At 52.5% G+C, this 26,462-nt stretch overlaps 1 protein-coding gene across 3 annotated transcripts in view; it reads right to left on the reverse strand.

Annotated features, from left to right (window-relative positions):
• The window catches only part of ILDR2 (immunoglobulin like domain containing receptor 2), a 56,627-nt gene extending 34,656 nt beyond the window's left edge, over window positions 1-21,971 (reverse strand). For 2 of the 3 annotated variants that reach the window (XM_080647297.1, XM_080647295.1), the window contains exons 1-3: window positions 21,725-21,971; window positions 8,604-8,936; window positions 7,654-7,773 (exon numbers count right to left, since the gene is read on the reverse strand). In XM_080647297.1, the coding sequence (XP_080503423.1) occupies window positions 7,654-7,773; window positions 8,604-8,936; window positions 21,725-21,785 (514 nt within the window). In that variant the 5' untranslated portion in view covers window positions 21,786-21,971. The remainder of the gene's footprint in view (window positions 1-7,653; window positions 7,774-8,603; window positions 8,937-21,724) is intronic. The other variant, XM_080647296.1, reaches the window with a different exon arrangement.
• Between the last annotated feature and the right edge of the window lie 4,491 nt (window positions 21,972-26,462).

A 26,462-nucleotide genomic window follows, 5' to 3' on the forward strand; every position in this document is an offset into this window, starting at 1 on the left:
CAGAGGAATGTCCTGGGGGGGGGGGGGGTCAAGTGTAGGCACAGACCCTGGGTGAGTGCTGGGATCTCTGCACAGCCTGAGTTACTATTGTAGTAACTTAATAGTGACATACGGAGCCAGACGAGTACAGACTGACGGGGTGGTCACCGCATAAGGCACATAAATGTCTAATCACTATGCTGTCCACTTGAAGCTAATATAATAGTGTGTGTTAATGGTCACTAACAAACACACAGAAACTTTTTAATCCCTAAAACAACCCCTGGCCCCGACCCGGTGGCTCTGCTGGCCGGAGCGTTGTCCCTGCACCAACAAGGTTGCAGGATGGCTTCCCAGTCAGGCACACACCTAGGTAGAGGGTTTGAGCCCTGGGTCAGGGCACAGATGAGAGGCAAGCAATCCATGTTTCTCTCTCTCTCTCTCCTCCCTTCCTCTCTCTCTCTCTCTCTCTCTCTCTCCCCTCCCTTCCTCTCTCTCTAAAACCAATAAACATATCCTCAGGTGAGGATTAAAAATATATATTTTAAAAAGTTCACACACACCTGTTCCTAGGTGGTATATGCCTTTCACCTGGGAAAGGACGGGGAGGGGGAAGGAAGCAGGAGCAGAGTGAACCCCAACTTAGCACCTCCTCACCAGGACCTGCCGGAGCAAACCTGCCCCCTGGAGTAGCACTGCATTTGGCCAGTGAAGACGCGGAAGCCGATGAATCCACAACCTGCGGGCAGGTTGGCAGTTGGCAGTGTTTGCTTCTGCCTGCCTGGCATTCTCTTCTTCTTTTGGAAACAGTGGCCCACCCCCAGCAACAGGACTTTTGCTGAAACTCTGGAGAAAAGTACTTTATACTCCACCCGAGGTAGGAGGGGTTCAAGTCCGGGAAGCCGAACCTGCTGGAGGGAGCCTGTGTGGGAGCAGCTGGCAGGAGGAGCGGCTCTCTGACCTGGTCCACACTGGCAGGAGGAGGCCCTCTGACCCCCACACTGGCAGGAGGAGGCCCTCTGACCCCCACACTGGCAGGAGGAGGCCCTCTGACCCCCACACTGGCAGGAGGAGGCCCTCTGACCCCCACACTGGCAGGAGGAGGCTCTCTGGCCCCCACACTGGCAGGAGGAGGCCCTCTGGCCCGCCCCACACTGCCACGGCCAGGCCTGACGCGGGGAACACCCTTGGACGCAGTCCTAGACTAGGGCTGCCCAGGCAGCGGGACTCTGGAGAACAGCCTGTCAGCTCTGCGTGGCCAAAGTTCAGGAGATATTTTCTCCTTTTGTACTTTTCTACTCGGTTTGAAAATTTTCCAAGAAACCATCATTTTCCCCACAACAACAACAGCATTAACACAGAACAAGACAGCAGTGTCTGAGGCGTCACAGGTGCGTGGAGGATTAATTCTGCAAACTGTGGACTTTGAGATGAAGCCACGGGCATAGGAAGGGCTCTGAACCCCATCTTGGCCGTGCTCACTCAGACCCTGGGCGAGAGAGCTTGCCTCCCCTCACCACAGGGACAGCGCCTATGCTTCCCCTCACTCACCAGTTTCCAAAAACTGCCATTTCCCATGGGAAAGTCTTCTTTAGCTTCCATCTAAACACTCCCTGGTTCATGGCCTACTGTTCTGTTCTCGGCCACAGGCACGAATATGCATCCCGCCCTATTTCTGCCCTGCCCTTTCCCTCCTTTTTCTGCTTGAAGGCCCTTAGAAAACAAGCGGCCACATGGGGTATCAGAAGGAAGAGGCCAGGCCCTCACATTGTGCACAGAAGCGGGGCAGAGCGAAGCGAGCTGCTTTTAGATTTTTAAATAACAGCCTCCCCGCTGGCACCTTCCTGACCAGAGGAGTCCTTTCCTGCCAGCTGGGGCTGCCCGGGGCTTTGTTCCTGCCCCAGCAGTGGCCGGGGTCCAGGTCCCAGACGGCCTGTCCTTGCCAGCGACCCCACACCCAGGTCTAATCCCGGGTGGCGGACTTCTGGACACTCCCACATTTCGGGACTGGGCAGGTCCAGCCCCACAACCCCAAACATCTGTCTAACCATTTCTAAGATACTTGCCAGTGTCGACTCGAGGCACCCAAACACCATGAGCATATCCGACTCCAGAACAGCTTTGCCTTCTCAAGCATCAGAGAGATATGCAAGGGGCTCAGTTGTCGTCACAGAGGTCCTCTCATTTCCCGAGTCACTTACTTGTCCTCGGACATCTCTGAAACCTCCGAAAGGAGTACCCGTAGAGATTGTAGATGCTTCGGACGTTTGGGGAAAGGAGACCCAGGCGCAGTGGGGCGGGGCCGCCTGGACAAAACAACTACGCCTTGGACGTGAGGGCCTCGGTCAGTGGTTAAGGGCAGTTTTACTAAGAAATGAAATGAAACTCCAAAGCCAACCTGGCACAAGTAAAACTCGTTTCCTGGGCCTCAAGCAGCAGCCACGTTTTACAGCCGCTTAAGATGGACAGGTTGGGCCCGTGTGGGAAGAGGTGGGGCTAGGAACCAACGCGCGTGGGTGTCTGTGCACCAGGATAATGAACATGAAGTCCTTCACTTGGGCAATGAGGACGATAATGCCTGCTCTCCTACCTGACAAGGTTATCATAGGAGAGTTTTATGAACTACACATTATTACCGGTGTACATTAACAGTAACAATAGACGCAGTGATGGCGTCACTTTGGTGCACACATATTGCTTTGGGGGCATCTCATGTTCTGTCTTTCTCTTTTGTAATCGTGCTCCAAAGTGTACTTGGGAAATCAATTCTCTTTGATATCTTGAGAGACTAGCCACCCAGGAGCCCCTGATCACCCAAGGCTAAGCCGTGGACTCCTGTCCAAACCGAGCCAACGGGACTCCCTCCTGAGACTGATTCTTGGGTGGGAAAATGCAAGAGCAGAAAATACAACAGTTGAACTGATTTTTTCTGGCTATGGAACCCTAAACACATTGCCTACCAATTCCTGCTACACAGACCCCGGGGCATCTCTGGCAGGGCAGGGATTAGGCTGTTCATCTACACAATCTAACTCTCTTCCTGGGCACATACAAAGCAGAAGTGACCCAGACCTGGTCTCTAAAAAGTCCCATCCAACCTGCCTCATTCTATCTTTCTGTGCGGCTGGGACCAAAGGTCTTCCATGAAGCAGAGTTGAACAATGGAGCAGCCAGACCCCTTATACCACCACCTGGAAGGGAGCGATCGGGTGAGCCTCCTACCCTCATCTATGACCAGATGAAGTAACCAACTTCCATGGTGGTAAGTCATTGAGATTTGGGCATTGCTTTTACAGAAGTTAACAAGCGTTACCCTAATATACTACTATCCTTTTTAGAAACTGACTTTCCTGTCTTCCTTGCAATTTCCTTCCAATGAATTCCTTTCTGCTCCCCAGCATGTAATTCTGTTGCTTTCCACCACAGTCCCCGATGGATCGACCACGAGTAATAATGTAAATACCCAGCTGGAAAATTAGGACTAAGGAGATTAAAGCATGTTCTCTCTGGAGACTGTAGATGTTTGTTGTATTGACACTCTATCAATCAACAAATAAATGCTCAGCGCTGACCAACATTTAAGAGGAACAAAGTAAGTATTAATTACAGATTCTGCCCATTTACCATTTGAGGAAAAAAACATGTCCTCAAGCTTCCTTACTGCAGACCCTCTGTCAGGCAGCGCAGATGCAAACACAGACGAGAGTGGTCCGCGCCTCTGCAGACCCGCGGCCCACGCTGCTGGAGAGCTCCCCGCGTTGTGGGGAAATCAAGCAGTGGCCATGCTACCCATGGGCAGTGGCCATGCTACCACTCTCCTGAAGTGAAAGTAGGACATATGCCTGATGGGTTCCGTCCTCGGCCCTCTTCACTTTATATAATCTTCCTGGCTGACTCATCTATTCTTTCATGGTTCTATCACTCCTGGTTCTCTAATCTATTGTCTCTCATCCTTGCTTCTCCACTGAGTTCCAGGCCTATATTTCTAATTGGGACACGGCCTGGGTGCCCCACAGGCCTCTCATATTCAACACATCGAGAACCAAAATCATTCTTCTGCCCCCAACCTGCTCTCCACCCTGTGTCCTCTCTCTGAGTTGGTGGAGCAGTTGGCTACCCAGCGAACTAGGAGTCCCAGTGACCTCAGAAATGTTTCTACGCTGTCTTTTGTCAATCCAGCCCTCTGTGCTCTCCAGCAGCCCCCTGACTGACCCCTCTCCCAGCACATCGTCCCCAGTGCATTGTCTACCCTGCTGCTAATCAATACTCCCACCCTGCGATCTAGTTTCATTCTTCTGCTAAAGTTTCTTCAACGGCTCCCATGGTCTTCAAGATGAAGTTCAAACTTCTCAGTCCCACGTATAAGACACTTCACAATCTTGCTCCAGCCACTTCTCCATGTTCACCTTTGTGAGTATAAACAGAAAACTCAATTCTTCTGATCTTTGCTCTAATTTGCCCGTCTTTACTGATGGGTCCTCTGAAATTCCAACCAGTTTTCTGCTGCCCATTTTGTGATCAACTCTAAGAAGAGCTAACATTTCAGCTCCTTCAATCGCCATCAAGAGTCTTCTCATTCTGGTGGGATCACCCCTGTTAGCCCTGGCCAATCTGCAGAAGGTCACACTTTATCCTCCCTGGCTTCTTTGTGAACGAGCATCACCCTGCGTGTCCTTATAACCATCCTGTAACCCTTTTGTCTCTGCCACGAATTTCCGTGAGGTCATTTCTCAAGGTAGTCGCATCACTCACGTTCATCTACATTTTAATGTGAGATTTTAGAATTGAAATAAAGCTCAGAAGTAACTTAGTTAAGCACTGTTTCCTAAGCGTAAAAGCTTGATGTAACTCATAAGAAAGTTTCCAACCCCTTAAGGACATGGCAGTCACTGCTCCGGAGAAGACTGTCCGTCTTCCCATGTCTCCAGCTGTCAGCAGCTCCTGCTCTCCACGGAAACGCACTCCCCAGCCTGTGACGTCCACTCCTGGCTCTCATTTTATCCGGCCACAGAGCAAGCTTCCAGTCTCTCTGGAGACACATCCCAGGCTCCTATTCCACGTCCTCTTCCCCTGGGCCAGGTCCTCCAACCCCTCCTCATGTCAAGTTCAGTGCCCGAGCCGGTGGCTCAAGGGACTGAAATAAGCAGATTGTGGACCTGTCACCTTCCCACTGAGGCCTTCAGCTCCTCGAGGCCGACCTCACAAATCAGGATGCTCTCCTGGTCTCACCTGAAAAGAACACCTAACAGATGGGCCTGCAGGGTACAACAACCAAATAACCGGGCTTCTAGAAACTGACAGTATTTTGAAAAACTCTATTATAAAGGGAGTGAAGGCACGAATACTCAGAATTTTGCATTTGGAAAGTAAATACAGTCCTTTACGGCACCCAGAATATTCCTGTAGATGTCAAAGTAACCCCTTTAGATAACTACACATCTAGAGTTGCCCTAGAAAGTTTACATGGCAAATGTATTGGGCCTGCATGCTTCTAATTCCTGTGGAACACAGTGGAATTGCGAGACATGCCACCTCTGCTGTGATGGGCTGGGTTGTGGCCTCCCCAGTGTGTGTGTGTGTGTGTGTGTGTGTGTGTGTGTGTGTGTGTGTGGTTTTATTGATTTCAGAGAGGAAGGGAGAGAAAGAAAGACATGGAATCATCAATGATGAGAGAGTATCACTGATTGGCTGCTTCCTGCACGACCCCTACTGGGGATTGAGCCCACAACCCTGGCATGGGCCCTTGATGGGAATCAAACCCTGGACCCTTCAGTCTGCAGGCCAACACTCTATCCACTGAGCCAAACCGGCTAGGGCCCCTGTTTTCCTTTCTGCTTCGCTTTAAGTAGCACTGATTTCTGCTCTCCATCTTTTTGCCCATCGTGGGCGACTTTTTCCATCTGAGCATTCCTTTCCCCACCTTTTCATCCCGGGACCGCATCTTTGCCCAGGTTACACAGCACTGCCTCTCTCCTTCTCCACGCGTGGAACCGGGGCCGGACTACTGAGAGTGGTTTCTACCTGGCCGCTTCCCCTGCACAGGCATCCACTTCCCTACGAGGCGGCACTGGCCAGATAACCGCCCAGTCAGCTACCTGCAGGCTCACCGAGCCCCTTGTTTCTGACCTGGCCGCTAGTGGTGTGTGATTATGCAGACATTTATCTCTTCCTCCTTCTGAGTCACCAAAACCCAGCCGACCCCCATCTGGTTTCCCTGGGACCTTTTACAAAATCTACAGAAGCTGTTCATGCCTTTATTTCCTTTCCAATCGGCTCCCATTCCTTCCCGGACCACAGCAGTGTGGCTGTACGATGCACTGGCCCAAGGTATATGTACTTGAATTAAGTCAACCCTCCAATAAGGGTTGATTATTCATAATAAAGAGTTGATTGTTAATAATTATTACTTCATCCATTCTGTAAGTTATAAAATTAAGGCAGCATGCCGAAACCGGTTTGGCTCAGTGGATAGAGCGTCGGCCTGCGGACTGAAGGGTCCCGGGTTCGATTCCGGTCAAGGGCATGTACCTTGGTTGCGGGCACATCCCCAGTAGGGGGTGTGCAGGAGGCAGCTGATCGATGTTTCTCTCTCATTGATGTTTCTAACTCTCTATCCCTCTCCCTTCCTCTCTGTAAAAAATCAATAAAATATAAAAAAAAAAAATCAATAAAATATATTAAAAAAAAAAATTAGGCAGCAGAACCATTGATTTGCCAAAATCACAGTCATGGTTGAGTGAAACGAAATCCTAAGTAGCCAATTCAAGTTTTCCCTGGGGACTGAGTTTCCCAGGGAGGGTGAAAATTAACCTATAACCTCATTTGCCTTTAAACCTTAAATATTCCCTCAAATTGTTTTCACGTGGTTTCTTGAAAGCTACAAAAAACATAATTTCTTTTAAAAACTGGTATCGAGTGTTTACCTTTTTCCCTACAATTCATGTAGTTTCTCTTTTTAATTCCTATGTTTTATTCCAATTCCCTTGTTCAACCAACACTTATAGAGCATGAAATATGTGCTCAATTTTAAGTTCATAGGCGGTCACCCCACTGACATCCCTCCAGTCCACAAAAGAGAAACAGTAACCCAAAGTAATGAATTGGCATTTATGGAGAAATTGCTATTAATAAGGATTAGATATGTATTTGCTTTGAGAAGAACTCAGACACTTTTAGGTCTCAAGAAATTTGCCTTCCAATTAAATGCTGCCACATTCCCCAGAAGCTCTTCGCAATGGCACCATTCAGCATTAAACTCTCCAGTTCTCAGCCATCTCTCCTGTAATTGTCCTAAGTGGAGCTAATGAATGGGAAGGGATACCTGATTCTCAGAGGTCCTGACTCACCAGTGATTTCCCAGCTCTCCTGGGTCTCTACCCTCTTCAGGGGCCTCAGGCGGTTCCTTCACGGTTAGCATATAAAGATAAGTAAAGCTTGGAGCGAGAGAAAGCTGGGTTAATGATGCAAATGAAAGGAAGGAAAAGAAAAAAAAAAAAACCCTAACAGAGCAAAAGAAACATTCAGGACATCGCTAAGTAGTGGGCCATAGCCACCAAGAAATGAGATGGGAGAAATGCCGGCTTTGTCAGGGTGTAGAGGATAAGGGCCGTGTGCAGGGGCGAGGACCGAGAAGAGGCACTGGTCAGCAGCTAAGATGCTCACGTCTCCACTCACCCAACACCAGCAGCTCCACCGAGTCCTCGTTTTTGCCCTCCAGGTCATCGGGGGTGGTGATGATACAGTAATAGAGTCCACTGTCTCCCCACATGAGTTTTCCAATTTGAAGGTCTGCATCTGTTATCACAGAAAGAAGAACCCAATCCTACACCTGGCCTCTGAGAAGAGCAATAAACAACATGGGGCTGAGGGGGCCCTTGGGGCGTGTCCGCAGTGTCCTGTCTACCTGGATGGTGGCTGACAAGGTGTTTGACTTAAATAAAGACCCAGTGTCCCTTAGGCCAGAGACCGGGAGCCCCTGCAGAATCGGTCTTGTTCCAGGTTGGGGCCAGGAACAGAAGACCAAGCAACCAAGCGGGCGCAGAGGACCCGAGAGCCAGGTACATTCTAGAATTACCTGGACTACTGCAAAGGAGCTGGCTTCACAGCAGTTCTTCAAAATGCAAATAACCCAACAGATCAAATCAGACTCTTAGGCCCCTTTCTTGTCCAAAGCTGTAGGGAGCAGGAGCAAGGGTGGAAGAGAGAGAAAACCATGTAGGGCGTGGGCATGGCAGCCCCCTGGCTCAGGACCCCGCAGGCGGGCATCCCTTCCCCCAGGGAGGAGTCTGCTTTCTGAGTCAGGAAGGGCCCTGTAGACTGACGTCAAGGTGTCTGACTGAGGCAGTCCTTTTGCTAGAACCTATTTAATTTCGGTTCTGACAGCAAGGCCCTCCAACTGGAGGGCAGGGCAGGAAGGACGCTCCCCAAGCTCAGCTCCATCTGCTCTGGCTGTCACATGCTCCCCCCACGAGCCCATTAAAGCAAGTCAATGGGGTTCTTGCTGCTACCGTGTCCCAGAAAATCAGTCTTGAGGGGCTGAGGGGCTGCGAGGCCAGCATCCCTGGGTCATGGGAGACTGGAACTAAGGTCCCTCCCACCCTAATTCAAAGCAGACGCTTGATTACCGTGGACGATGGTGACCTCTCTGCCCCTGTAGAAGTCTCCCAGGGTGACGGTCGAGCCCTGTTTTGAAGCGACCACTCGAACGGTCCTCCTGCTGTCTAAGCAGTCCAGGTAGGGGTCCCACTCCAGGTTTCTCTTGCTGAGAGACTGGGCCCGGGGAGAGGCCATGCCCAGGGACTCCCCCATGCGATCCTGGCAGTAGGACTTGAACTTCCACTGCACGACGGCGGGCTGACGGGAGGACGTGGAGAAGTGGCAGCGGAGCAGCGTGGGCTGGAAGAGCATGGCCACCTTCTTCTTGTCGGGCACTGTGACCTGGAGACCACCTGCCAGGGCTGCAACACAGAGGGAAACGTCCATACAGCACCGTACCCAGAACGTCGCACCCAGCACGTGGGCATGCCCTCCTGCCTCCCCTCCCTCCCCTGTCCCCCCACCCCCACCTGTTTGCTCCTTCAAGTTAATGGCATCAGTCTCCATCCGGTCGCCTTGTTCAGAAACCTACCATTGCTCCCAATACCCAACCAGTCACTAAGTCACGTCAATGTGACCTCAGCATCCTTACTACCCTGCCCGCCTTCTAACCCACTTCTTAAACGCCCTCCTCTGCTCTTGCCTGTACTATCGCAATAATCTCGTCTGTTCCCTGCTGCAGCTGCTCACAGGCAGTGCCTCCTCTTTAGTTCAGGTGAACTTTCTACATCTGACTCTTAGGGTTCTCCTCAAAGCCCTTCACTCCTCCTCCATGGCCTTCAGAATTCTTGGCAAGGCATTTAAGGCTCTCCCTCCATCACCCAGTCCCTCCTACCTCCTTCACTTCCCGCAGCACCTCTGAGCGCCGACGTTCGTTCCCCAGGTGCCATTTCACACCTGTTGCTCCTTGCTTCTGGGATGCTTTTGCCTCACTCCTTTCCCTGGAAACTTCCTTCCACTTTTCAAAACCCAGTTCAAAAACCGCCTGTGACCAATCAGTGCGTCAGTCACTTCCTCCCTGGCCGTCAGTCTCCCCGTGTTCTCCTGCAGGCATTTACTGTGGTACCTTTGCAAGGATCTGTTTCCGAGCCTGCCACCCATCAGACTTAACCTGCTGTCCGGGCCTGTGCAGCCCACAGGTACTCAGCACATTCTGATAAAGGAGGCCAGTGAAGACAGGAAGTGCTTCAGGGGGAAGTGACTTCCCTTCCAGCCGGTGACCAAGCAAAGGGGTCAGAGATGAAGGGGAACGAAGGCTTTGAGAGAAATGGAGAATTTCAGATCAGAAGCAGTAGACTAAGTTCAAAAGCTCTGAAGGATGATCCAAAGTGGGGCGGGGGGGAGGAGAGGGAAGGGAGGGGAGAAAGCAGATGAGACGTTTCAGTGGTGAAAAGATGAAAACCGAGGCTTGGTGTCCAAGAAAGAGGGCAATTTCAGTGAATGAAAGACCAGGGGAGCATTTGGGAGGCAGAGGGCCTCTATGAACTCAATGGTAAGATCTACAAATGCCAAGCAAAGAGGACATCACTTCCTCAGGTGAATAGGAGGAGAATCAAGAGTTTCTAGCTCAATGTGAGGTTAGAAGCAGATATAGAATTATGATTAGAAGCAGAAAAAAAAAGGAAAATTAGTGCAAAGACATGAATAGAAAGAGGTTCAGAAATGAAGCCAGAAGCCTGCCAATCAGCTTCTGGTCGCTCGGGGCAATTTCACCTGAGAATTACAGGTGGACTTGAGCCACGCAGGAAAGCCTAGTTCACGCATGGGTGCCTTCTATCCTTTATTGCTGCCAACGCTCACTGTGACTCTGCAAAGCAAAGCCACCCTCCAGCTCAGCCATACACTATCGAGCAGGTGTTTATAGAAATACCTTTGACGAGGGCAAGATATGGTATTTGGGCCGATGTCTCCAGATCTCCAGGAGGGCCTATGTGGATGCACGGGGAGAAACTAGCTTCTAATCCCTGTGAGGAGAAAAGGGCTCTGCTCTCCTTGGAACTGGGAAGTGAACACAACACAGTACTTGGGATTTAGGAAATTTTCAAGTGCTTTGAACCTACCAAGCGCTTAACAGCTGCCGATGGGATAACTGAAGAGCTGGAAGAGCAAGTGAATGAGGATTCACATGGGAATTTCTAGGACTCTGCAGGGGAAACTGGTTAAATGAGCCCTGAATGGCATGCATGGTCCAGCAACATAGCATTAGCGCCAAAAGATGAGGCTTGGAACCTTATCTGGCCGTAGAGGAGCGGTAAGGCCCCGGGGCAATCCCTACCTGTAAAATGAGCCTCAGAATTCTCCCTCACTGGGCTGTTAACCATTGTCACTCCTGGGTCCCCTGCAGAGAGCGGACCATGCAGAGCCCTGTGACCATGGCCTTTAGAGGGTAGTTCTCAAATACTCATCCTTCCCTTCCTGCAGTTCTGAGATTCCCACATCTTGATGACCATCCAGCATCAGTAGGTCTGACTACAGCCGGACAGTGTACACCAGCTCCATTTCCCACCTGGGAGCTCACCTGAGAGCCCCAGCTCCCAGGCTCCACTGCTGTCCTCCCCCTCCATCTTCCCCACTCCCGGTGCTGATGAGCTAATAATACCCTTCTTCCTGACTCACAGCTGGACTAGGAACATTCTTTACAGTTCCTCCTTAAATTCCACTGCACTGCTCTAGCCTCATGATTCTTCTTCAGTCCTATTCAACCTCCCAATTTTCCAGGTACCCCAAATGGGACAGAGCGGTGAAGTGACTTCAGTGGCCACGGTTGGGGAACCAGGGATGGGCATGGCTCCCTGTCGGCTCTGCTACCTATTAAGGCGAACTTGGGGAATCACATTTCCTAGCCTTTCTCAGATAAATAAAACCAGCAAAGGAGCAGGTGCAGCCAGAAGCGTTGGGGGCTGTTTTGTCAGAGTCAGGTATGGCGTTCCGTTCATCAGATGATTACTAGGAATAACCTCCTTCCCCATTCTGTTCACTCAGAATGAGAGACCAAGTCGTCGGGCCCCTTAATTATTAACAGGGGTCACTCAGTTCTCAGCTCCTGCTATGACATGGACATAAACTCCTGCCCCAGAGAAGGAAAACATTCTCGGAATCGTCTGCCTTGTTACAGCCGGATAGCTAAGGCGTGGATCTTGTAGTCAGTCCTAAACTAGAATCCAAGCTCTACCCTTCCTGTGCTGGAGTCTACACGGGCAAAGCAGAACGTCTTTGAATGCCAGGTAACTAAGTGCAGACCTCTCAGCCTCTTGCAGTACTTATTCATCTGTGCATCCAAGCTAAGGGTCACTCTCTCCCTTAGTTCCAACTACTTAAGGCCTCACCTCCCTCCAGCCTCATCTGCATGTTTAACAGGTACTTCAAATGGAGCCTGTCTACACCTCATCTCTCATCGCCTCTGCTTCTACCCTTTGCTGGTTCTTCCTCTCGCAGCTCGTCGCCTGTCTACCCCCAACCTGCTGCCTCAGAAAGAAATCATAATCCCGGTCATCTCCTCCCTGGCCCTGACCACACTCGGTTGGTCGCTAAGGCTAAGCTCTCAAATTTGACCCTTCTCCACTCCCACTGTCATCCCCTAAGTCAGGTATCCATCGCTGTTACTCCAAAATACTTACAAAATGCTACCCAGGTGAGAAATTGTGGCCAGCACTAGCCATGTACCTTAGTGAATTCTCTCAAAAACCCTATAGAGTAGATATTATTATTATTATACCCCATTTAATGGATGAAGAAACTGATTCTTAGAGAATGTCGTTATCTTCCCAACATCTCAGAGTTAGCAAGTGATGGTCAGCTTGAACCCAGGCTGACTGGCTCCACAGTTCCTAACCACCACATCCCACAGGACCTCACACTGTCCTGTTCTATAGCAGCCTCTTCCGTGGGGCCCTACTTCCAGCCTCATATGCTCTCCACGTTTCCTATACCCAGACATAGCTAACCCTCTGTTCCCCACTTTCAGGCCTCCGTTCACTCCCCATTCCTTCAGGATGAAACTCAAATGCCTGGACATGGCACATAAGGTCTTCCCCACCATCTGGCTCCAGGCACGCTCTGGGCATACGAAAATATTTCTCACTCTTCAACTATAAATACTATTCCCTCCCACGGGGGACGCAGTGACGTGTAACTGGAGGAGTTCCTGGCACAGATGGAGAGAAGCCCTGAGCATGGTCATGCACGCACACGAGTAGGTGTGGGCACGCTGCGGGCTCTGGGTCCAAGAAGGTCTAAAAGACCAGCCCTTGATCTTGAGAGATTCAAGATAAACTTGGTTTCTAACTCTATGGTCCTGGAGGGCAGGGACCAGGATTTGGATGACAGTACTCAGTACACAGCCCAGCCGCAGAGTGTAGCTGAAGCTCACGCGATGTGAGGTGCATCAGTGGACGGCAGAAGCAGCGAGGGGTGATCTGAAGGGCCTTTCTCAGCAGGCCCCAGTGCAGAAAACGCATTCTGGCCAGTGCCTAGGAAGGCTGCCTAGGAGAGGGGTGAGCGGCGGCTCCGAGCAGCAGCCCCATCGCCGCGAGTCACCCCAGGCACCTCCTCACCAGGCCAGGAAGATCAGCTCCCAGTGCAGACAGTGCCTCCCCGATGGCAAAATAAGGCCCTGGCCCAATTCTCACGCACAGAAAAGGACTATGTACTTGAGATATTAACAAAAGCGGGGTCTGAAGCAAGGCTGTTCTTATTTTAGCACTTTCATTTTTTTCAAAGCAAGTTCCTTTTCCCCGCGAGTAGTAAGCTATTCCTGGCAGCATCTTTGTGAGGCAGATCTGTAAGCCCAGCCCCGCTGTAGAGAGGCAGCGCTTGCTGGAAAAGGTCACAGAAAATTAGCATTGTTCGCGACAGGCGTCTTCAGAAACCATCTGCAGCTCACCCAGCCCAAACTCTCCAAGCCCCAGAAGTAGGATCTGACCTCAGAACTGCCCCACCCCAGTATGCCTCAGCTTTCGCCGTCTAAGATTTTCCTCTGTCCACTATGACAACACAAACCTTCCTTCTCCTGCCTCCGAGTTACATCTTCTTTAAGAGATTCATCTTCTGTCTTCACACTTGTAATGTGTCCCAATTTCCCAAGACTGTTTTAGGGACGATTGATGGGCAGGTTTTCTAAGTGTCAGAGGAGTGAGGTGTGTCCAAACATCTGCTCCAGGTTTGTCCAGAGTCCAAACAAGGAGAGAAAGCTGTCCACCCCTTGGCAGCATTGTGCAGCGAAGGAGCAAGGGGATGTCGACCTCCAGGCTCAAGATTTTAAGGCAAAGAAAATGCAGCTTGAATCCCTCCCCAAATAGAACCATTCATCTTCTTGATACACATGGGCTAAAAAATAAAATAAAAAAGGGCCCTGGCTGGTGTTGCTAGGTGGTTGCAGTGTCGGCCTGGGGATTGAAGGGTCTCGGGTTTGATTTGACTCCTGGTCAAGCGCACGTACCTGGGTTGCAGATTTGATCTCCAGCCCTGGGTGGTGGTGGTGGGGGGGGGGGGGGCGCATGTGGGAGGCAACCAACTGATGTTTCTTTCTCTCTCCTTCTCTCCCTCACTTTCACTCTCTCTAAAATTCAATGAAAAGAATATCCTTGGGTGAGGATTAACAACAACAACAAAATTATAGAGTAAAATGAAGTAAAAAAGAGCTGACAGAGAATAGCAGCCATCCCCTCAGTGTCTGCCTCATATCTAAGCCTGACTCTCCAGCTGCCCCATTGGTTCTGTGAGCTAATCAACTTCCAATAAAGTCCTTTCCTGCTTAAGTTCTCCTGTTTGCTACCATGAGACCTGATTGCCTGATCCATTTCAGGGTGAGAGTGGCCAGATGTACCATGTTGAGATTTAAGAAACCATGAAAGCCTTCTTTTACGTCTTCTTCCCAAGAGTTCCCGAAGGCCGCAGTCGCTCCCCTTCTCCCTGGGGCTGTGGTAAACACCAGTCCTGCCCTGGCCCACGTGGGCTTGGCTCAGGGCCTGATCAGAATTTGCTGCCAACACTCTGGCACTTTGCACACAGAGAGTGCCGTTCGTGAAGCACATGCTCCGTGTACCCAGTGGAGCCAGGCTGTCCTGTTCTCTGCCACCACAGTGCCGGTGAGAGCCAGAAGCCTGTCTCCTTCCTGTCTCATTGCCTCGTCTCCAGACATCTGAAGTGAGCTAGTGCCTGGCGGGCTTACCTGCTGTTCCAATGGGACCAAAGCCACACCAAAGAGGGCGGCGTCCACCTCGCAGGAACCCCTGGTTCATTCAGGGGGGCCGCTTTCTAGGATGCACCAGCCACGTGCCCAGAGAGACCTCCAGTAAGAAAGCGCTCCTCGATCTGTATCAACGTAGCGTGTTTCCAGGCTAGCTTTCTCACCTGAGCTCCAGACCCCAGTACATGACTTCTTTTCATTCTCCATCTGGATGCTACACAAGCACTTCAAACGCATCACTCTATGGAAGGAGATGCTAACTGTCCCCTTCTGTTAGTAACAGAACTTCCCAGGTTTTAATCCGGCCAGCCAAGTACTAGACTCTCTTGCAGCTAATTGTGGCCGCATGACTAGGTAAGGATAAAGGTATGTGAGGACAAGTGACATGTGCAACTTCTGGGTCCCCTCTCTAAAGGTGGGCTGCCTGCCCTGGCCCTCTGTGTCCTTTGCTCCTGCTGGCTGGGACATGCTCTTGGGAGCCATATGTTTGGAATGGTAGACTCACCCCTACTGGGTCTGGATAGTTACAGGAGAGAAGGAAATTATTTTGTGTGAGTTACTATACTTTAGGATTTCTTTGTGACAGTAGCTTAGACTGTAGTACTTCACTATAATGCAAAAGCTTGAAGCTTTACCACCCTTAAGATGTTTCTCCTCCTGTACTCGTTCATGTCCATGGGTGGCATTCCCGGCAACCCCAAGCCAGAAGCCTAGAGGCACCTTTAACATTCCCTCCCCTTCCATCTCCACATCCAACCAAGCCCGTGCCTTGTCCTCTCTCTCTGCTCCTCTGTCCACTTTTCACATCCCCGCTGCCCCAGGTGAGCTCAGGATCGCATGTCCCGCTTCTCTCAGCAAGGGTCTCCTAGTGGGTTTCTGCTGCACGTCTCCCCACGTCTAACACACTCTCCACACTGAGGCCCGACCGATATTCCAGAAATGCACATCTGATTGTGGCGGCCCTGGCTCTCACCCTGTAGCCACTTCGGGAGCATAGGGACTGGTTCCAGATGGGGCCGCTCTCCTCCATCCCCCCGAAGCAGTAAATTCTCCCACCACACTGAAATATTTATGAATTTCAGAAAACATCATGTCCTCCCTGATTCTTGGTCCTTGTGTATGCTGTTCCCTCTGTGAATGTCCCTTCCTCTATCCCGCTCCCCTAGTAACTTCTACTGATGCTTCCGGACTTGCTCAGCTATCACTTCCTTTAGAGGCTGCTTCTTGCTCTTACTGTGGTCATAGTGCCCTACAGAGCCACAGCACATGACCTGAGAATCTCCTATTTGGTCACTTGTCTCCTCCATTGATAACAAACTCTCCCTTCCATCTTTTTGAAAGACTCTACTGCACTTTAGGTACTCGAAACAGTGGTCAACAATCTGACCTGGTGGATTGTATTATTTGTTCCCAATTATTTCTCCCCCCCTCTCTTGTATGTTCCCTGTGGGTGGAGTACACTAACCACCTCACAGACTGTGGGCTTGACCCTGTGTCTTGCTTTGGCCAATCAAATGTGAGCTCATGTGCCAGGCGGTATGTCCAAGCAGAAGCTGGAAAGACATTCACATGGTTTGGTTCCGCCCCTTTCCCAGGTTCCCTTGAGCCCTCCACGGTAAGAGAACAGCATGCCCAGATAGCGGCTGCTCCCGTGGCCTGGGTCTTGGAGTAGGAAGACATTCAGAACTGAGCCCAGTCCACCAATTCCGGCCAAGTCCCGGCTGACCGGCAGCCACGCCGCCCTAAATGGTCGCTGCTGTGAGCTGTTCCGATTTGGGAGTTGCTTGCTGCTGCATCAAAGTGCTGAACAACATGCCTGTTTGGGGGTTCTAAGGAGTATGAGGGCCTACTATGTGCCAAAGGTGGTGCTAGGAGTTTCACATAATTTCAATGATCACAACAACCCTCTCATTTTAAAGCCAAAGAAATTAAGGTAAAATATTAAGCTAGTAGTCAAAGGTCAGTTGGAGCCTAATCCCTGTCTCCCACTGCCTCTCAGGCCGCCTCCAGATGAGCCACGAGCATGGAGGGGAGAGGGAGGGCAGGACCCCCAGCTGAATGGGAAACAGCCCTGCGGGGCCCCGATGCCACGGACAGCATGGAGGCTGGAGGTGCCCTGTTCTGGGGTCCCCCTTGCCTCCTGGCCAAGAAAGAACCCTAGCCATCCAAAATGTCTTCCTTCCTTTCCAAAGAGCCAAAATTATCTTGAAGACTAAGATCTCCAGGGTATAGATGCCATAGCTACACCCTGTGGGCCTCCTGGGCACACAGTGCCAGCCATCCCCAGTGGCTCTGACACGCAGCAGCGCCTCTGTCCCGGGTCACCTCTGCTCTCCTGAGCTGCATCCACTCCTTTTCTGTACCTCTCAGGACTTAATTTGAAATGCTAAATGCTTTTCTTCCTCACTGTCCTGGCAGTGTTTCCCTGGGTTTCCTGGACTCTGGGCCTCACTCCCCAAGGCCCATACTCGACACCAGGTGTGCCCGCGAAGGACTATTTCCTTCGGATCCAGGCACTTGAAACAAGCCTTATTAAGCCAGTGACGCCGTTTCACATCCTTTTCATCAATGAGATATTCTGGCCTCAGGTGAGCCACCTCCGAGCCTTGGTTTTCTCAAGCACTGGAGGTGACACCAGCCATGCCCTCTCAGTGGGATCAGAGGGATGATGAACATGCGAGCCAGTGAACAGAGAAAAGCACTAGGGCACATAAACGCACAAGAACTACCGCCGCATCGTCCCTTCCTTTATAGTCCTGAGTCGGGACAAAGAGACTTAAGAGCTAACGTAGTTGGAGGGATGAAGAGGTGAGTCCAGGAAGAAAACGTTCGACTAGAAGGGGCATTCTAGGGCCATGCTGGCTAGAGTCCTGCCTGGGCCAAAGCTTGCCCCGCTCACTCCACCAGTCCTGAACACGAACACGTTCCATCGTTCCAACTGACCCTGCTCTGTCCGCCAAGCACTGGGTGCTACCCTGTCTGCCCTCTGAGAGACCTAACAAGAGCGCTCCCTTCCCCGCTGGCGTTTCTCCTGCCAGTCATTCCCAGCCGGGGCGAGGCTGCAGGGCACTGGCTCCTCCCTGGGGGCGTCATAAGGAAGAGTGGACCCATGGCTCTGATTTCTAACTCCCCCCAAATTGGAGAAAAGTTCAGAACCAGACTCTTAGAGCTGAAAGGGACCTTAGAAATCATCTCATTCAACAGATTCTAAGACCCAGATCCCATGGCTGGACAGTTCGTCTGTGGAGGAGATGAGGGCAGAGCGTCAGCTCCCAGCCAGGGTCCCTTCCACTAAGCAAGTCCCGGCATTGATACTGTGAACACCGGACAGGCACGAAGGACCTGCACTAGGACGCTCACCGCCCCGCAGTAAGACCCACGGCTGCTCCCCAGGTCTGTGCGCTTTGGCCAGCCTGCAGAGTCATGTGAGCCCTAAGGAGTGATGGGGACACTGAGAGAAGTCCCTCTGCCGGCCCAGAGAGAAGCACCAGCTGGGGGGGGGGGGAGGGGAGAGCTGTGGGGGAGTGGAAAGAAGGTGCTCTGGGGTGAATACGGTGTCTCCCAGGGGACAGGAGACCAGAGCAGGGAGAGAAATGGAAAGGCATGCAGGACAGGAAAGGAGCTCATGGAAGGGAGGGGTCAGCAGTCTCTCAAAGCGGCCCTTCCTTCTCCAAGCCGCATACACTTGACCTCTCCACACCCAGGCCTGTCCCCCCACGGTCACCAGGCATCCACCTGAGTGCCAACCAGACCAGGCAACAACCTGGAGACCGCCCTTCCTGCTCAGGCTGGGTCAGAAGCCCGGGAAGCCCACGGCACCTGGTGCAGGCCCCACTGCTTCTGTCATCTCATCACTGCGTGTCGCTTCCAGGCTGAGCGCTCCCTGAAGGCAGGGGCTGTGCCTCTTCGTCTGCTGACCCTACACACACCTGGATATGGCAGAACTCAGCAGCTGACGGTGGGCATAAATGTCTCACCTGGGCCATCACCTCCTCTGCAGTCACCTCAGAGCTGCTCCGCCCAACCCCGGGTTCGGGCTGGACATGCCTCCCCGACGCTCCGTCACATGTGTGCTCTCTCCATATCAAAATGACCCGAAGACTCATTTGAGTCACTGTGTAGGCTGACAACTCTTTGAGGGCAGGGACTGTCTTTTGTTGTTGTTGTTGTTAATTCTCACCTGAGGATATTTTTCCCCATTGCTTTTCAGAGAGAGTGGACGGGAGGGAGGGAGGGGGAGAGAAAGAAGCATGGATATGAGAGAGACACATCGACTGGTTGGTTGCCTCCTGCACGCGCCCTGACCAAGGCCCGGGAGCGAACCTGAAACGCAGGTACGTGCCCTTGACCAGGAATCAAACCCTCCACTCCTCGGTGTGCCGGCTGACGCTCTAACCACTGAACACACCAGCCAGGGCATGAGGACTATCTTTATCTCTTTATTCTCAGCATCTATCGCAATACTTAGACACCCAGGAATTTAACACACACACTTGTAGAATGAATGAACAAATGAATGAACGAAACCAAAGGGGAACCAAAAGAAACGCTTCTAGAGCAAGCAGTCTTCATCAGAGAAACCCCAGTCTCCAGAGGGTCCCCCCTCCCCGCCCTCCCCCCTCCACCCCCCACCCCACCCCATCCCACCGCAGGCTGCAGGAGAGGACCCCAGGCCACGCCATCCACATCCACATTTGGGAACAAAGAGCGAAGCCTCCAGGCTTCCTGCTCTGTGGCACCTGTTGCTACAGCCGCAGCCCTGAGCATTTTGTTTTGTTTGAAACAAGGACAACAGAACACAATCTATGACAGGAAGCGACAATAAGAAACCACCAGGCTCCATCTACAGCTGTGCGAATCCAGAAAGAAAGACAGCTAGGAGCTGCTGGAGCCCCAGCAAAACAGTGGCGTGTTGATTAGAAATTGCTCAGCCTGCCTTACAAGACAGAAACGGGGGAGGGGAGAGAGAGAAAGAGGGGGAGAGAGGGGAGTGGGGGAGAGGACAGTGAGTGTTTTTTCCGGGCACTCTGACTCATTTCTAATCTGTCCTTTCCTCCCTCCCTCCCTCCCTTCCTCCCACCACCCCCTCAATAGAGGATCCATTGATTGGGCCGGACTGCACTGTCTTACCTTTCCTCCCCTGGCCTCCCTGAGAAGGATGAGTCTGGATCCACGTCCCCGTCACTGCTCTCTCCCCTCCCGCCCCCTCCGCCATTGTGGCCTCCACCTTGTTCAGGGTGAGAGCAGCTTGTCAGGCACTGGGGGGGCGAGGCCGGAGTGAAGCTGGGGTCAGGGGATGCCAGCAGGTGCTCAGGGGACCAGGGAGCCAGCCTCACCTGCAGAGCACAGAGGCCCAGCTCTGACAGCGAGGGCCCTGCTCAGGACCTGTTGCCTGCTTCCGGGCAAGGGCAGCCGCTCTGGGTGCAGCGGGAGGAAGGCGCGGCAAAGGAGCGCACCCTTCCCAGCACAAACCAAACCAAACCCTGCGATGCAAACCTCCCTGCGGGGCCCTGGGGCACTCTGACTCAGGGACCCTCCCAGGTGCCCAGCTGACTTCAGGGAAGGTGCGATGCAGGCTCAGAGCAGAAGTTCCCGGGACAAGAAAACAGAGAAGAGGAGGCAAATTGAGGACACTGAGGATCAGCGAGGGGGGAGGTGGCAGGCCCTGGCAGGCCAGGGGAGGGGGAGGCATGGATCAGCCAAACCCTGAAATTACAGATGATTCACATTTGAATAGTGTGGGAGGGAGACACCCAGAGCAGGCAGGAGAGGCTAACAGCGCGGTGCCCCCACCGGGACCATGGGGCTCAGGAGCCAGTCAGGGTCCTTCCCTGGGAACAGGACGAAGCCAAGGAGTCAGGACTCTTACTCTGAAGCGGAGGGGGCAGGGGTGCCTTTCTTAAGTGTATTTTACTCTCGCCTACTTGCCAGGGGTGAGTTAAATGCGTTCCCCTTTCCCACTGGATTCTCCCAAGCCTTCCGGTTGGTGCCCCTGGAGCGGACAAGACTTCATTTTGGGGTGCTACTTTGCATTTTCTCTCCTGCCTTTCCCTGCCCCATTCGATCCTCACAACCTTTCTGATCCCTGTTCCTTTCCTCCATCACTCGGTCTCCACCGTCATTGCCTCAGACCTGTCCAAACCCCCCAACCTTCCCAGCACCCTGCCCCAAACAGGGCTACCGTGTGACTCTGGGCTGGCCACCCTGCCTGGCCACCTGTCCCTCAAACACACAGAGTCATGGGGGTGGGGGGTGTAAAGTGTCAGAAACAAAAGCCTTTGCAGACCCCAGTAGGGTGGGAGAAGTTCACGAAAGGGAAGGGAAGCCTGCAGGGCCCACCTGGAGGAAGTGGCACGCTGGGAGCCCTACCTTCTGAGCATCTCTGCCGATTATCTTTACTGGGGGGACGGGACCTGTTTACTTGGGGGGAGAGGAAGGGTCCTCTCTCACGGTGGGACCACTCCCCAAAAGGTGCAAGTAAGAGGCCGCAGGGCCCTAAATTCCACAACCAATGGAACCTCCACCCACCTCCCTCCTCACCCCCTGCCTGAGAATCCCCTGGGTCCCCGCTTCTCCAGGGAAGGAATTAAGGAGACACTCCTCCACCCCACCTCAGAACGCCAGTTTCCCTAATTAATCAGCCTCCTCGGAGCTTCCCGCTTCGTCCCACCAGGCTTCCCCCAGCATTGCACTGGGGTTCCACAGGCAGAAGGCTGTCTGGAAGGGGAATGCAGGCTCCAAAGAACACTCTCCAGTCGCGAGTGGGTCAGACACCTGCCTCTCCATCGGCTCACTTGTACTCGGAGGTCTCCCCCACCCCATCAACCTAACACGCAGCCCCTCCCCCACGTACCCAGCCTGCTCACAGCTTAAGCACAACCTGGGCGTGGGGTGGCGGATGGATGAACCCCCACTGCAAGAAGATATATAAAGTTCCCCGCGTCGGTGGCAAACGCCGCTTACCTGTCAGCCCGAAGAGAGCCATCCACGCCAGCGAGACCCTGTCCATCTCCCCAACTCCCATCCAGGGGAGTGAGTGAGCGAGCCAAGCGGGGAGCAGCGCGGGCGCAGGATCTGTCTGCGCGACCAGAGGCAGAGGCGGCGGCGGGCGCGAGCGGGTGTCCGCGTCCCCGGGCGCCTCCCCGGGCGGACAGCGCGGACGGCCCAGGCGCGCTGCCGCTCGGCTCCGACTCCGCTCCCGCTCCCGCACCGCTCCCGCTCCCGCTTCCGCACGCCAGGCTCCCGGCGGCGATCCCCCGCCCCGCAGCGCCGCCCGCTGCCCGCCCCGAGGCCTCCAAAGTTTCTGGGTCACGTGCTGGCCCCGCGGGCAGCACCCAGCGGCCAAGTGCACCAGGGAAGCCGGGGGAGGGCGCGCGGGCTGCGCGGAGCCAGAACCAGAGCTGCGGTTGGGGACACGAGCAGGGGCGGCTGTGCGTGCGTGTGGCCCCTGGCAACCTGCGCTGCGAGAGAGGGACGGAGCGGCCAGGTCGGACCCGCCAGGGCTTGGGGAGCTTATCAGCAAGTCCCCTGGGCAAGGGGTTGCTTGGGCCGGGCCCCGCCGCTCCGTCTGGGTCGCTTTCTGACGCGCAGTGAACCAAGATGCTCCGCACAATTGGAAAAGGTGGACGGGAATCCCGCGCCCTAACTTCCTCCTGTTAAAACATTACTAAGGGCACGCAGCTCTTCAACAGAAATTGTCAAACGAGAATGAAATAAACAATATGTCTGCTTTCATTTGTCCCCAACATTTACTGCTTCTCAGCCTTTTGGCTTAGATCAGGCGCATTTGCCCAACACTTCACAGTATGCAGGACACATTCACACGGCTTATTTCCATGTTGTAAACAGATCTGTGTCGTGTGTGTGTGTGTGTGTGTGTGTGTGTGTGTGCAGGGAAGGAGCCTGTGTGTTGAGAGACAACACAGGAAGGTATGTTCCTAAAGATAATTAAGCATCTACTAGGTGCTAAGAACCTGGGCTACGAGGATTAGCGAGACAGACTTCCTGCTGTCAAGGGCCCACCTTGGTCCTTTAAACACATCACTCATTGGTAGGAAAACAGGGCAGATGCGATCCTGGAGATATGGAGAAAGTGCCCTGGGAACTGAAGAATGTGTGTGAAATGCAGATGAGATCTGAGCATCAGAAGAGGTGAGCATCCACTCTGCACAGTGGGCTTGTCCGGCTGCCTGACCTCTGAATGAATGCCCTGAGTGTTGAGGAATGCCAGCTATGGAAGCCAAAACGTCTAGAGCCATCCCCGACCGCTGCAGCCGGGGGACAGCCTAAGCGATGGAGACCGGGGGGGGAGACAGGGCATTCTTTTGCTGCATTGGTGGTGATGGCTGGGTGACACCAGAATCGGGGAGCTCTTCCAAGTGTGGTTCTTGAACTTTTAGCATCAGAATCGCACCAGTGGTTGCCCAAAAGGCAGATCCCCAGGCTCCGCTAGGAACGATGAGATCAGAAGCTCTGGGTGTGCCCTGGAGATGTGCATTTTAACTGCCTTCCTCAAGTGCTTCTGAAACCCACGGGAACATAGGACCACCCCAAGTGGAGGTTAATCTTCATGGCCCAGGGAGAGTCTGGATCCCCAGTCCTTCAGACTTCGTGCTGCAACCAGAGACAGGTCAGGGCACGGGCCTGGGTGGGATCAGAGCAGACCCAGGAAGCCCCGGTGCGCGGACTCACAGGCCTTGCCATCAGAGCGGCATTTTAGAACAGAATTAGGACGTGGAGAAAAGAGAAGTGAGACCTGCTGGCTGCCGGTAGCAACCACATGGCTATAAATATAACCAGCTGAGCCCTCCGAAACATGGCTTCACTGCAGGCCCAGCATGCAGGCACACGAATCGCTTACATTGTGTTCCTACAGCACACAGGTAACATCGCCTTTCTTCTTCTCTTCTCTGGCCTTGACTCCAACACACATACCATGTCTCTCCCCCTTCTTTCTGTGCCATCGGGAAGGGTTACTGAGGCACTGGCCAGGTGACTCATTTGGTTAGAGGGTTGTCCCAATACACCCAGATTGTGGGTTTGACCCTGGTCAGGGCACATACAAGAATCAACCAATTAACGCATGAATAAGTGGAACAACAAAATCAATGTCTCTCTCTCTCTCAGTTTTAAAGAGGTTAGTTCACATATCATGCAATTCACCCATTAAAAGTGTACAATTCAATGGTTTTAAATATGTTCAGAATTTCTGTGTCATGTTATTTTTTTAAGTTTCTTACCTAAGTTTTGTTCATCTTCCTTTCCCTGTGCTACCTGTCAGGTTTGTTATCTCCCCCATTCCCTGTATCTTCAAAACCACCTTAAATGAAGTATAAGTTTGAAAACATTTAAGTTAAAGCAAGAAACTAAACAACAACAACAAAATATCGAGACTCCGGGCACCTATACTGAGAACTGGAGCCATTTTCAACCTGGAAGCCTTTTCCTATTGGGGAATAAGCAGCTCCATTAAGAAAATGCCTTGCAGAAAGGAAATGCAAATGGAAGTATAGGATGCCAAACACTTTCCAAGCTGTCCTGCCAAGAACAGTGGGAAGTGTATAATAAGTAAAAGATTGGGAGACTGTGCTGAAAATTCCACGTCTCAAAGCAGATTTGAAGTACCTGCTGTCTCAGGCTTTAGATCAAGCTGTGGTGGCACCGAGTGTTGAATTCGTGGTGCCTGCTTGTCCGCCCGGAGGCCACACCCCAATGGGGGCAGCCTCCCCCTCGTGAGCTCTCTGATCATGCTGTCCCCTCAGCGGTCCAGTCAAGGAGACTGTGCAGAAAACAGCATAAAATTGTAGAAGAACATCACATTCTACTTAGACCGTGGTCTCAGTGATGGGAGGCGCATTTTAAAGTGGCAGCGGGAACAGTGGAAGAGTGGCAGTGGTTATGCTGGGTAGGGTGGCAGTTCCCTCATATTTTCTTCTCTGTAATTGTATGCGTTCTCTGATATTCCTGTGATGGAGGAAAAGGTGCTGGACAGGAGCTGTCACAGTGTGCTCTGGGACACCGCTGGAGGAAGGAGAGAGGGCAACAGGTGTTTTGTCAGGCCCGTATCTCTAGCCAGATACAAAGCCACAGTGCACACCTGCCTTGATCATCAGCAGTTATCAATTTCCTTCTGTGCAGTTGTAGCCCTGGGCGTCCTCACTGCCTGGTGGCTCAGCCTGTCATTCCACTGTGAGTTACAGGGCCAGAGAGGAGTAAGCCTGCCTCTCTTTTAGGAGACCCGTCTGCAGGTTTTGCTTTTGTTTCTGTTTTCGTTTCAACTTAGCATCCTTTGGGGACCAGAACAGCACTGACAGCCTCAAATGAGCAAGAGAGCAGATCCAGGGGTCAAGCCGCATCCTTCAGCCCAAAGGGGAAAGGTGAACGGTGGTCTGTCGTCCTGCATGTCGTCAAGGCCTGAGGTGCGAGGTGAGTGATTCAGCCAGAAGATTGCATCTCAGCCCCAAGCATTGTCCTTGAGGCCTTGGGCCCGGCACAGGTCAAAGACAGAACCTAGGGGAGGGAAGTGAGCCAGAGCAAGTATGTCATCCGATGACATCACACCCAGAAAATGGGCCAGGACACTGAGCATCAGAAAGGAAGCAGCTCAAACAGGAGAAGGGTCTGGTGGGCTCTCCAGCTAGAGTTCCAGAACAGCAGCCTTGGCCGTTGTGCTGGAGCCGTGGGGCAAGGCTCTCACCAGTTAATTCTGTACCCCGACCCTAGTTCTGAGAGGGTGCCTGTCCCACAGAGATGGTCTGTAGGGATTTGTCTAATGAATTACAAACTGTTCAAGAAATTATATAAAGGGTATTCGTCTTGCTTTTTCCTCATCATCTCTTCTGTCTTCCCTGAATTCATCATTCTATTCATATTTAGTGAACACCTACTATTGTCTAGAAACTATGCTGTCTAGAAATTCAAGATGAATAGGAATTTAAAGATGAGTAAGTCACAGCGTGTGCGGTTGAGTGGCAGCCACGTGTGTGAGGGTGGAGGAGAGACAGGCGTGTGGTCTTCAAATGTGACAATGGAGCAGGGTCACCTTAGGACATGGACCAGGAATGGTGGGGAAGCAGAGGGAGAGGGGGCAGTTACCCATCAGGAATGCTGGTCAGAGATGTCTTCATGAAAATGTGGCCGCTGAGCTAAGTCTTCAACATGGTCCGGGCAGAATTTCTAACAGCAGAAATGGACCAGAGGTGGCGCAGATGCGCAGGCAGCAGGCAGCAGGCAGCAGGCAGAGGGGAGCGGGGTCTCTGCGGGAATGTGGCTTCACAGAGGGCAGAGTCAGCAACAAGGCCAGAAAGGTAGGCTGACGTCAGGTCGTAGGGAGCCAGGCCACCAAGTCTGGACTTAATTCTCCAGACAACAGACCACCCGTATGGATATCAAGCGGAAGAACAAGATCAGACCTGCGTTTCAGCCAAGTTATTCTGGCCACAGGGTGGAGGATGGGTTGGTGGGAAGAGACACAAGTAGAGGCCTTTTCCAGGTGAGAGCTCAAGACAAGAGCACAAGAAGGAACAAGCACGCAAACTACATTATGCAGCAGCAGGAATGGAAGGCAGACGGCAAGTGAGAGACACACTAAGGGAGACACAGAGGCAGGATCTGCACGACCTGGTGCGAGGCCACAGGTGTGTAGACGGAGCACGCAGGGGGAATCGACCAGATTCAGGCTGTCACTCACCGATGTGGTCGT

This window comes from Plecotus auritus, assembly GCF_963455305.1.
Source record: "Plecotus auritus genome assembly, chromosome: 12".
NCBI lineage: Eukaryota > Metazoa > Chordata > Mammalia > Chiroptera > Vespertilionidae > Plecotus > Plecotus auritus.